Source organism: Mytilus galloprovincialis, chromosome 3 (assembly GCF_965363235.1).
Source record: "Mytilus galloprovincialis chromosome 3, xbMytGall1.hap1.1, whole genome shotgun sequence".
Lineage (NCBI taxonomy): Eukaryota > Metazoa > Mollusca > Bivalvia > Mytilida > Mytilidae > Mytilus > Mytilus galloprovincialis.
The window spans coordinates 91,497,763-91,511,561 of NC_134840.1; the positions used below are offsets into that span (position 1 = coordinate 91,497,763).

A 13,799-nucleotide genomic window follows, 5' to 3' on the forward strand; every position below is an offset into this window, starting at 1 on the left:
TTAACTTATACTAAGATATCAAATGTATGTACAAAAGTGTCAGTTCTCAGGTCACATTTACATCATATTCAGTCATTAAGTGTACAAAAGAAAAAAATATTTTATCAATGGAAAATGAATGAACATTCCATAGTGTTCTTAAACAAAGAATTTTACAGCAATATTTCTAACTAAGAAAGTTTAAAATTTTGATAAATATATACTAGACTAGTACACATATGATTAGTTGGCAAAAAATTGATATAAAACTTGTTTGCTTTAACTCCAACTTTTGTCTAAAGGTTACAGATTTTTAACTAAGGTTTGGCTTGGTAGTTGCATTATTGATGCGTACCTGCATTGCTTTCAATTCTTAACAGTTTTGAAATAGAAATTTTTAGTTCAGAACACTTTGAAATTATTGTGAAAACTGAGATGATTCACTAAAATAAAAACTCCCATTTCAAATTTCAATATCATTATTAGAATGCAGCATTTCCTGAAACCATAATAATCAATATTGCATTTGTGTCCATGCCATAATATCGAATAATTGCAATAATAAATACAACCAAAGATTCTGAATTAACAGACCAATTTACATAAAACATTAGCCATTAGTGGAATGGAAGACAGGAAAAATGTAAATGCACATGTATACATGTACATCTTAGAACACATATGCTTTTATCAACATATGGTAACTGTTTCATGTACAAATGTACTTGTACATAAATGTACAGGTCATTCAATGAATAATTGTCGTGTACATGTCAGTCATGTAACCATGACAGTGTATCTACGGAAGTTCTTTGAAAATCCTGTGGTCAACCAGAGTGTCATTTCTATCATTAATATTATATTACTCAGACAATGTCCACCTTTATTGACTTGTGAATGTAACAGATGACCATTATATGAGATCATGATTTCTAATCGATAGGCATTTATTATAAGTTACATATGTAACAGCTTTTAACAAAAAATCTCTCCTTAATTACTACATTTATTTATCTGTCTGCACGTCTCAGCCAGATTACAATTACAGATGTAGAAGCCAGTAATTCTGTCATGGGTCTTCCACGGCTGTCTTTTCATAATGGCACCAAACCGTAAGAAAATTTACAGATTTTTTGGCATTGGGATTTTTACAGATGATGTTGGTGTTAGAAAGTTTGGCCTCCGTTCATACAATATGACTGTTAATTAGTTTTCCACCCTACCATCAGACATAATGATTTCCATTAACAGTTTGGTATTGCACAAAACCATTTTGCTGATTATTTTTCTCAGACTTGGAGTTGATTAGCCGAAGACAAGTGAGGATTATTCACTTGCGACAAAATTGGCGATAATCAACGATTTTTCCTCGATACATCTTAATTCCATTCTGTGAATGGATATCAGATAATCACAAAGATGGCTAGGTATCCTAATCCTCTTGTCAACATGGCTTATAGAAATATGCATCTTTGATGAAGACATGATCTATTATTTATTTATCTACCTTATTAATTAACAATCCTCAATAACACTTTCAACATCAAACAAAACCTTATTGATTAGATAAGACACAAAGAAGGTCCAAAGATTTTTCTATATAACAAGGTTATTAAAGTGATAAACATACCACCTTCAATCGGGTTCAGATTTTCTCATTATTTTGAAAACCATATAGAAAAATTTCTAAGGGATTAACACAGTATTATATATGTCTTTATGACTATAACTATATAAGCTTTATACATGTAGCTGGGTAACGATTTCATAGGGAATCAGTGTAAACATGGTTGAACAGAAGTAGTAATAGCAATGAGTTTCTTTAACATACATGTACATTGTAAATACCAATCATCGCAACAAATAAAAGGCATTTTGTTGTAATATTCTTGTAAAACATGTATATTAGTTTTGTTTACTTTGTTTCAGAGCTATTTAGAATGGAGAAATATTAACCTTAGAACTAGGATAGTTGGAAATTTTGGGCACAAAAAGCCAGAAAATTGGTTGACACAAGACTGATCTTTGTTTAAATGTACTTTTAAGTAGACAGCAATATGATAAAAGGGGAGTGAAAGAGTACCCCCTTTTTCAGATACAAGTGTAAACTTACATGTACCTTTTGTGTATAGCTCAACTCAGGATAATTTTTTGCTTGCATTTAGTAAAGACACTTGTCTCATATCAAAAAGACTTACATACATTGACCTTTTTTGTTTGATATAATTATGCTGCTATTTCATTGAAGAATACCTAACATCTACTTAAAAAAAATATCTAAAACGGATTCTTGTTAATGTCAGGATTTTCTAGATCTACGCAAATTAGAAATGAAGATGAGAAACAGACTGTTTGAAGGCTGGTTTAGTACAATGTATCAACTATATTCTGATAGGGTCAGCATTTTCTCCATCAATAGTTAATGAAGTGGAACATCTGAATGTATGATGCTTCAAGCTGACATTAGAATAAAGATTTTGTCAATCATTCAACAAAGATCAGGAAGAACTGAAAATAGCCAAAAGGATTCAAGTGTTCATTTTTAAAGATACATTCTTATCAAAACCATGTTTCTCTGATTTTGACACTCATATTTTTTGTCGATCATTCAGATCAAGATCAAGAAAAAAGATGCTTAAGGATTGAGAAATGATTCAAGTATTCATTGTCTACTAGTTTTCCACAAGCATCTTCTTTACAGACAAGACTGTTATCTTCCTCTTGCCTAAAAAACAGCCAAGAACTTACCATCAAATTTTCTTGTTCTTGATACAAAAGTACTCTGTACATATCTAAATGACTGGTCTACTAAACTATCATATTCCTTGGCACTTAATTCACGTAATTTAATTTCCATGTCTCTTGTACAACATGTGTACCCATCTCCACGTGGACACACCTCTAAATGGTCTCCTGAAATCACACAAAAGTTTATATGTCAAAAATTTCAGTTACAAATTAAATGTACAGACAGTATCTTTCTTCATCATTATTATAGTCGATATTAAGAGTTCCTGCATACATGTATGTATGTTAAACAGTTAAGCTGACCACAATCATAATGGAATAGATTAGGCTTCAAATGTGAAACTCTTCAAAAATATTTTAAGATCAGATTTCAATGCAAATGTTGTATATTCAATATAAGACTCATAAATACAGACATGACAGAAGACATGCACGACACTGTTTATTAGTTCAACTATTAATTATATAAAGTCTAAATGTTCAAAAGCCGCTTGAAATTTAAACAAAAATAAAGGTATAGCAAAATGATTAAAACACAATAAATAATTGATACACAATTTAATTGTAATTAATTCATTTTTGTATGAGACACAGTACATGTACATGAGACAAGAGAAATGAGAAATTTAATAAAACCTCTCAGACAAAAGTTGCAATATTAAAAGTGCCGGAAACTACCTCAAGAATTACCCCTCCCCTCCCCAAGTGTTTGGACTTCTACAATTACTATTTTAACCTCAAGTCAAATTCTTCACTGTCTAATTTTTACCTTAAAACAGTACCATCTAGTAGAACCCTATTAATTAAAATTTTCCTTATTTTGTCATAATGAATTTATCATTAGGCAAAAACTTCTTTAGCAATGCATTACATGTCTAATGAAATAATGCATCCATTTGAAATATTGCATACCACCAGTTAATGTACATGTAATTAATTGTCACTCTTTTTTACAATTATGCAGATGAAACATGAATTACTACACCATGGAAACTCTCTACCTAAGTGATATACAGCATACAAAGTGTTGTAACAATATACAAAAGTAACAGGATTATTTTCTTGCAATTAACAATCACACATCTTTGATAAATTTGTAATTACTTTACAATTAACAAATTGATTGACCAAATATACATGTATCTTCATCAATCAATGCCTGTGGCTAATCTTTTAGACACCTGATAAGTTTCAGTGATCACAGATAACTTCCAACATTTCTATCAATTTCTGTTCTCAGAGGTTATAAACTGATAATTTATCTTCAAAACAATGAAAATTATTTCACTTATTTATGATTCAAAATTTGACATTTGTCTATAACTTTCCTTTGTCATGTTTGTTGAAAGTACTTAAAATAATTTTGAAGATGTGAAACAATTATTTATGCTCCCTATGGCCATTTTAAATCAATATAACTGCAAAAAGATTTTTGTCAGTTAAATAATTTGTACATGTTGTATACATACACGTAACCTCAAAAACTTTTCTCATTAACATACAAGTATAAAACAAAACAAAACTTGATAAATAAAAACTTGTGCTGTCCTGAAGTAAAGTGTATCTTATATAATTGCATAGCAATATAATGTGTCCCACAGAAAGTAACCAAAAGCTAGCGTGCAATAAATTCCAATATTGCACTAGTGCAATAAATCTTCAAAATTCATGATGTCACCAACGACAAAATCTTAGTTTAAACCAATTTTTACTTTCAAATATTATATTGCTATTCAATAAAAGGGTTATTGCATGAATATTGGGGAATATTGTCCCTCGTAGAACATACATTGCACTTGCAAGCTCATGCAATATAAAATTCTACTCTGGACAATATTCCCCAATATTCATGATATTCATGCAATAACCCTATAATATTATCTGATACTATGTTTAATTTATGGATACGGTATAGGTATTTCATGTCAACTCGCATGCTTCTGTTTCATTCAACCTTGTTAAATAATAGCAAAAAATAAACCTATAAATTTTATTTTAATAGACTAGACACAAATTTAACTTTAAATGTTTTACAGCAGGTCAACAAGTAAACTGGAATCATTTAAATGCCTTTTTGCTAAAGAAAATAATTTTAAATTTTTAACAGCTAGTGAAGCGAAAAATTGTCTGCAAATGAGAAATTGTATAAAGAAGATCTTGTCCTGTGATCATCTCATGAGGTCTGTCAAATACTATAGATAAGGATCTAGGGATAATCCACCTTCAGGGAATTTTGACAAGTTCACAATCACTAGTCATAGTGTGACAAAATAATTACTAAATCTTGAACAAAGCTATGTACAATAATTACATGTAATACCATTTAACAGGTTTTTTTCAGTAAATAGCCTTAAGTCATCGGAGATCACATGACACTCAGGGGTAATTTTTTGTAAGGGATCAATTTATTATTTGAAATAACTGTAAGGTAATCAGGCAAACACTTTACAAGTCAAACTAAGAAAAATATTTAGTGACTTAATCCTTCTTTTTAAGTGCTAAAGCTTTGATCTAGTATAAATAAGGATTTTTAGTATGTTTTTGTAATGTTATTGCAATCTTAATGTGTGAGATTTGACAATTTACTGTTTACTTCAGAAGGAAAAACATAAGACAATCCATACTTATACTAAGGTGTCACAGAATATGTAAACATGAAGTGATATGACATCCAAATGTTTTTTGCAAATCATGACAATTCTGTGTGATGCACAATCTTAGTTTTTCAACACACATTGAATACTAATTTTGTAATATAATTTAAATCTCTGCAGGACATGTAACCCAACCCAATCCTATCTTCAGTTTTTATCTGAAGGAATTTAGTTGAAAAATATCCAAAAAATATTGAATTCCATCATTCATTTTGTACATGTGTAAATAGCTTTCAAGTTCAGTTACAATCATCAAGTTTATAAAAGTTGAACAGTGCTACACTGTAGGTTAATGCATTTTATCTTGTAAGACAAAAAATATATACCTTGAATTTGAATGTACTAAATATAAGCTTCTGTTGTTACCTTTTTTCCCTTATTTTAAAAAAAAATATTGTTGCATCAAAAAATACTTGGTTGGACAAAAATATATGTACATGTACAAATGTGCCATATTGGTTCTAGTTTCTCAATGTACTGCTTAAACAAATTGGTTAAACTTTTTTTTTTACCATTTTTCTGAATAAGAGCTTAATATTTCCAGTACTTTGTCAAAACTTTATAAAAAAAAAAAAAAAAAAAAAAAAAAAAAAAAAGAAGATGGTTGATGTGGCAGGTTTTAGGAACCCAAGACCATGAAGACAGTACACGAGAAACTGATTTAATTCTTTGCCTTAATCACAAAGGTCATTTTTACAGGGTCATCAGATGTCCACTTCAGTTCATAACAGCAGGTGCCCTCAGTGAATTAAACATGTCAGATATGTGACCTGTAATTATCACATGTATTATACAATCCAATGGTGTCCCATAAAAGGTTCACATAAGAAGTGTTACATTTTTTACCTCCATCACTTTAGTGAATGATAACAAGGGCCATGATACTGTCAATATCAGGTGATAATAAATACAAAATGTTAATTCATATCATGTGAAAATTTACATAGGTAATCAGCTTTATATTCAAAATACCAACAATTTATGCAAAAATGTCTTTAGCACAAAGGCTGTCTTATAAACTACAGGAACAAAAAATGTCTCAGTTTTCAATTGGTTTTGTAAGGAATGAACAATATACACCTAAACTGTTTGACAATTTAGGAACTTTTAATTAATATAAAACAACTTTAAAGCTGTGCAATGTGTAAAAAACACTGAAAATTTTGGGAGGCATATTCTATAGTTTCCTCTATAACTAGAGTAAAAATTTCTTCTGCATGTACATCTCTTAATTTGTATTCATCCCAAAGTATATGCATAGTCTACAAGTACAAAATGCAGAAACATCCCTTAATCTGTATGATATCAAAATGTACAGAAGCAAACATTCAGCATTACATGTATATACCAAATTCAAAAGCTTCAGAAACAGTATAAAATTCTTTCAGATTAAACACAATTGGTCATTATCTAAACCAATGGCCAGAGAATAGACAAATTTACATGTAGTAGGAAAATGATTTACGATCTAGCCAGGGGTAAACAACACAAGGGTAGTGTTTGATGTTGTTGATTTACTCACTTTTTCATGGAAATTTAATGTGCTGATTACTGACCTTTTATTGTACTTTATTGTAAAAGTGATTAATACTATAATTTGTACCTGTCCAACTTAAATGGTCACTAGTCGTAAAATGGCTTTACACTATAACCAATACTCAAATTAGCAGGATAAAAGCCTAGGCTCAATTTAACAAGAATGTAGCTAATTACGTGTTTGTGCACCCTGTACAACATGTGTAATCATTTTAAACATGCATGAACAATGAACATTTAAAGATAAATGCAATAGGGTTATATTGGCATGGGACTTGCCAAAACAATCACCTCATACATTGAAGGATACAAAAATGGGGGAACCTCACATTTTTTGTTAAAAGAAATTTTAAATTGACATTTTTTGTTAAAAGAAATTTTAAATTGTGCAGATGAAAATTAATTGAAAAGGTAACAATATTTGTTTTCACTTTTGAATCATGTAATTCTTAACGTTACATGTAAAAGGTAGTAAAGACTAAAAATCTCTTATTGATGAAATTAAACCAATGTTGTAATGAATGATAAATAATAGCTACATGTATAGACAATAATTGGAACAGAGGCATTATAACACCAACTTCTGATCAACTATAGCAGGTCATTTTATACTTGTTAACCCATCCTGAAATAAGACTTAATTGCACTCTCTGGAAAGACAAGAGTTTGACCATTTTTCTTTCAGACTTTAAATGATATCTTGAGACACATAAAGAGGATTAGCAGTATACAATATATCCTTTATGTAAAAAAAAAAGTTTGCTGTAGGGAAAACCTTCTTTAAATTTAATTGTCAACTTACACCCAACAAGGATTACCTACAGGACATATATATCTTCAAAAATTTCAAATATTTTAATGTTAAGACTTGTATATATATATATATGTAATAATGGCATGGTAAGATCTACAGTTTATATTAATGAAATGTATTTGTTTTTATGTACTATAACTAATTGAGAAAATCAGAACACATATTTAAGTGTAATATTAATAAAGAAATACATTTGTTTATGATGTATGATACTACTTGATGATTTGTTTACTTAGTTTGAGATCTGGTCTTTGTGAGTGTAAATGTTAGCAATGCTGTCGATGTTAATTTTGTGTAGAATTTGTGGAATGAATGAATGAAAACACGTGTTTTGTACCTGATATTGCCTGGATGGGAACTTCATTTTCATTTCCTCCTTTTTCTGTGTAGGCTCTTTTCACCTCAATACAAGGTAAACTGTTCAAACAATTAGCACACGCGATAAAAAACGTCAGTACACACCAACACAACCCTTGATTTACTGTCAGTTTGGCGGCCATTATATTTTTCTTCCGACAAAAACAAAAGATTTCTGTATATTCACCTTACATTTGAACAGAAAGTACACAATATTAATATTAAAACATAAAGAAAATCACTGCTTATTATCCATTAATTTGAATATTTATGTAGTAATCCACATTTTAAGTCGAATCATTATCCCGTTACTCAGTTGTGATGATCATCTTCCATATCTGTTTACCAGTCTGCTGTTCCGTTGACCTCCCCCGGCAATATGTACACAAATAGCCACTAGGAGCTGTCAAAACAATCAGAATTGATATGTCAATTTTAATTTGATCACCAAAAGATAAAAAGTGAACAATCAAAGACAAATGGAAATATTGTTTTTTCGATTCTTCGATAAAAAGTGAAATATTTGAAACTAAAAAATTGGGGTATCAATTGGAACAGCTCGACTTCCTTCTCAATGAGTGCATTAAAACAGCTGATGTGATTGGTTGTTTCACAAGTAGTGGCATATATTAATTATAAAATATTAGGTCATCGGTGCCAAGTTATAAAAGGGAGTAAAGTGTCAGTTTAGATAAATGAAAAAAAAACTTAAAAAAAGCTTAAAATTACGTGATTTTTTTCCATTGCTTAAAACAGAGAAAAAAAAAATCAGTTTTAAACTTTTTGAACTGGAAAAAACTTAAATCCCACAAAACGTTAACTGAATAGAAGTTTCCATTATCATCAATATTAGTCCGGCCGATCGGTGAAAAAATTGCTCAAAGAATGAGGAAAGCACCAATTTTTACATGATGGTACATTTTTGTGTACTGAGCAATTTTAGCTATGGACCCACCCTTAAAATTCAAAATGGCGGCTTATTTCAAGATGGCTGCCGTACGTTCTAAAATATTTTCAAATATTGCACAAACCACAGATGATTTGATGCTAGAAGCACAAAAATCAACATATTTTAATGACTTGGTGTACTAAGCAAGATTTTGTTTTGATCTATCTTTGATATACATAATGGCGGCTATTTTCAAAATGGCCGCCTTGAAAAATAAGCAAATATTCATTTTTGAGAATTGACCTGAATATAAGCATTTTATTGATTTAAAGTGTCATTTATAGTATCTGTCCCAGTTCTGTCCTTTTTGATTTTGCCTTCCTTGTCATTTCATACACAAAGTAGTTGCTTTCATAAAAAGCTGCAGTCGTAGCTTCATTAAAAGCTGCACTCTGTGTTGTCTTGGGTCACACATAAAAGCTGTGGTTTGGGATTTATCTGCCTTAAGATATTATTCAGTGCCTATCTTTTTTCTTGGGTCGCAATATTTTGCTATTTGAGATATTAAACTGTGAACTGAGATTCATTTAAACACATATCAGTGAAATGGCAGGAATTGAGGACAACACGGACAAGAACATTAAAATGGCAGAAACTGAATCACTTGGGGATATGGAGAAACCACAGCTGAAGACGTTTTAACAGAGGACAGCTCAGAAATTACTATTAAACTATTGTACCAGGAATTTTTAGCAGATAGAAAATCTAATGCTCAAAGAACAGTTGAGATTTACCGCAATATAAAACAGAGCGACGCGCGAATTGATAAGATATGTGTTGGTCACATTACGTTTAAAGCTGAACAGAAAGAGGCAATGAATATTAATAACGAACAGATGAGAGCAATATCTCGGCAACTTCAGCAGTCTGAAGACATGATAGACCACAAGGCTAGTAATAATTGCTTGGCGGAATTGATGGTAAGACCAATACGATATTCAATGTTGTGGTGAGATGAATGGACAAGCTGACAACAACTGAGGAAGGAGACACAGTTCAATTTAAAAGTGCATTTGAACAGCAGGGTACCTTCCAACAACTGGCATCTGTTGTAAATGAATTATTGGACAATCGAAATATAGAAGTTAAAAATCCTCTAATGGACACATCATCTAAGCCAAAATGTGACCTTAGCCAGTACAACGCAAGTTTACCAAAAGTACACAACAAAATCCATGCCTTGGGTCTTTCCCCAATTGTAGTTCACATGAACCATCAACCGCACCAACTATGTTGAAGTTGTCTTCACCATAAGTCAAAAGTCAAAAGTCCTATGTCAGGGCCCTTGGCCCTGCATGAGACAGTTCAAATTATTCAACAACAATCTCTATTTAAGAAAATACTACAAACCTCTAGTACTAATCATGTGTCTTCTTACGCGAACTGACCATCTACTATGAGTCAATAATATTAAGTTAAGAGCAGCACACCATTACAGAAACAATTGGCTGCAAGTGGATTCTATCAAGCTTCTCCAATGCTGAATGCAGTGCCTAATACTTACGGTATCATCCCTGTCGAGTCAATAACAAATCCCACATTTATCACTCCAATTATGACAACCTCGTCAGCGAAACCAAAAGAGTGTAGCAACACCTCTTCTTCAGACTCCTCATTGGAGAGACAATATACCCGATGGACCCAAGGGACCGGAGCCGAAGCCCACCTCCCAAAAAATGCAAAAACTCAATTGGAGAGGATCCATGACTTGGGCGGCGTTCATTTACCAATTTGAACGAACTGTCGGTAGATAACAATGGTAAAACAGGAAAAATGTGTGTATGTCCCAGATTTCCAGGCTGATGTTGGCTTTGAGTACGCTCGCAAGGTAAACACAGATGATAATCCAAGGCCTTAAAAAAAGCATTCATTTGGAGCAGCGCTTCAGCAAGAAAGATCAAACCGGATTGGAACTGAAGCAATCCGTTGAGGATGTAAAGACAAAGATTATATAAGGCATGTTCTAGAGAGGAACCCAGAAACATTCAACAAGGCGATTAAAACAATTGAAAACTAATTGCAAACCAGATGGCCTTATATGGATCAAATGGTGCCAATTATGACCATCGACAAGTCTACTTTGCTGATGGCGCAGTATCACCGACCGATAAAAGAAATATGAGCAGTCCTTTGGATAAAGAGGTGCATAACTTCACACAAATTGTCACAAAACTAACTGATGTTATGCTTTCAACTAATCAGCATAACCGTGGATTGGCCGATCAATATAACATCGGTTCTTCTGATCAAGTAATCATGGAAGATCACCAGTTAAATGGTAGATCACCTGATCAATCTACACGTGGAAGATCTCCTGAGCAATACAATCGCGGTAGATCGCAAGATAGAAATACACCCAACCTTAATGCCTATCGATCAGCAACACCCCCCACTAAGCTAGATATCAACCAGGCAGAAGCTAGCGAACAATAGCTAGCGAACAATAAGCCAGCGAACAATAAGGCGATATATCGAGAAACCAAAAAACAGAATAAGACAACAACGGCCGTTAAATAAAAAAATATTTAAAAAGGCAGAAAATCAGTTAAAATATAGCAATTTAAACTCAATTTTGAAATGGTTTTTATCCAATCTATTGATTTAACAAGTCGCATAACTTTTTAGGCTAATATTCAGTACCACAATAACTATGCATCTATCAACGGATTATTTGTAGGTGTAGGGCCACCTATGCACCCTCTTCAATTTAGAACGTATGTAAAAGTAGTCCTACCCTGTAAAATATAGCACCTTTTATGTCATTGTTTAATCTAGAGCTCAAAATTTGAAAAAAATGTCAAAAAATTAGGAGGGTCGGCCTATTCCAGGGCTTCTAGAGAAAAATAATGAGGGGTGTCACGGGGAATGACTATATAGGTCTTGTAGAGGAGAAACAGGCGCTTCTTTTGCGCTAGATATCGAAGGGCGCTATGTTCAAAAATCTGAAACTAGAGCTCAAAATTTGAAAAAAATGTCAAAAAATTAGGGGGGTCGGCCTATTCTAGGACTTCTAGAGAAAAATAATGAGGGGTGTCACGGGTTATGACTATATATGTCTTGTAGAGGAGAAACAGGCGCTTCTTTTGCACTAAGTATCGAAGGGCGCTATGTTCAAAAATCTGAAACTAGAGCTCAAAGTTCGAAAAAAATGTCCAAAAAATGGGGGTAGGGTCGGCCTATTCCAGGAGTTCTAGAGAAAAATAATGAGGGGTGTCACGGGATATGACTATATAGGTCTTGTAGAAGAGAAACAGGCGTTTCTTTTGCGCTAGGTATCGAAGGGCGCTATGTTCAAAAATCTGAAACTAGAGCTCAAAATTTGAAAAAAATGTCAAAACATTTGGGGGGGTCGGCCTATTCCAGGGCTTCTAGAGAAAACTAATGAGGGGTGTCACGGAGAATGACTATATAGGTCTTGTAGAAGAGAAACAGGCGCTTCTTTTGCACTATGTATCGAAGGGCGCTATGTTCAAAAATCTGAAACTAGAGCTCAAAATTCGAAAAAAATGTCCAAAAAATGGGGGTAGGGTCGGCCTATTCCAGGAGTTCTAGAGAAAAATAATGAGGGGTGTCACGGGGTATGACTATATAGGTCTTGTAGAAGAGAAACAGGCGCTTCTTTTGCGCTATGTATTGAAGGGCGCTATGTTCAAAAATCTGAAACTAGAGCTCAAAATTCGAAAAAAATGTCCAAAAAATGGGGGTAGGGTCGGCCTATTCCAGGAGTTCTAGAGAAAAATAATGAGGGGTGTCACGGGGTATGACTATATAGGTCTTGTAGAGGAGAAACAGGCACTTCTTTTGCGCTAGGTATCGAAGGGCGCTATGTTCAAAAATCTGAAACTAGAGCTCAAAATTCGAAAAAAATGTCAAAAAATTAGGGGGGTCGGCCTATTCCAGGAGTTCTAGAGAAAAATAATGAGGGGTGTCACGGAGAATGACTATATAGGTCTTGTAGAAGAGACACAGGCGCTTCTTTTGCGCTAGGTATCGAAGGGCGCTATGTTCAAAAATCTGAAACTAGAGCTCAAAATTGGAAAAAAATGTCAAAAAATTAGGGGGATCGGCCTATTCTAGGACTTTTAGAGAAAAATAATGAGGGGTGTCACGGGGTATGACTATATAGGTCTTGTAGAAGAGAAACAGGCGCTTCTTTTGCGCTACGTATAGAAGGGCGCTATGTTCAACAATCTGAAACTAGAGCTCAAAATTTGAAAAAAATGTCAAAAAAATAGGGGGGTCGGCCTATTCTAGGACTTCTAGAGAAAAATTATGAGGGGTGTCACGGGGAATGACTATATAGGCCTTGAAGAGGAGAAACAGGCGCTTCTTTTGCGCTAGGTATCGAAGGGCGCTATGTTCAAAAATCTCAAATTAGAGCTTAAAATTTGAAAAAAATGTCAAAAAATTAGGGGGGTCGGCCTATTCTAGGACTTCTAGAGAAAAATAATGAGGAGTGTCACGGGGTATGACTATATAGGTCTTGTAGAAGAGAAACAGGCGCTTCTTTTGCACTAGGTATCGAAGGGCGCTATGTTCAAAAATCTGAAACTAGAGCTCAAAATTCGAAAAAGAATGTCAAAAAAATGGGGGTAGGGTCGGCCTATTCCAGGAGTTCTAGAGAAAAATAATGAGGGGTGTCACGGGGTATGACTATATAGGTCTTGTAGAGGAGAAACAGGCGCTTCTTTTGCGCTAGGTATCGAAGGGCGCTATGTTCAAAAATCTGAAACTAGGGCTCAAGATTCGAAAAAAATGTCAA

At 33.2% G+C, this 13,799-nt stretch overlaps 1 protein-coding gene across 1 annotated transcript in view; it reads right to left on the bottom strand.

Annotated features, from left to right (window-relative positions):
* Window positions 1-8,438, bottom strand: part of LOC143069373 (glypican-6-like) — a 33,141-nt gene extending 24,703 nt beyond the window's left edge. Inside the window, exons 1-2 of the mRNA XM_076243969.1 lie at window positions 8,069-8,438; window positions 2,728-2,892 (exon numbers count right to left, since the gene is read on the bottom strand). Coding sequence (XP_076100084.1) covers window positions 2,728-2,892; window positions 8,069-8,231 — 328 coding nt within the window. The 5' untranslated portion in view covers window positions 8,232-8,438. The remainder of the gene's footprint in view (window positions 1-2,727; window positions 2,893-8,068) is intronic.
* Between the last annotated feature and the right edge of the window lie 5,361 nt (window positions 8,439-13,799).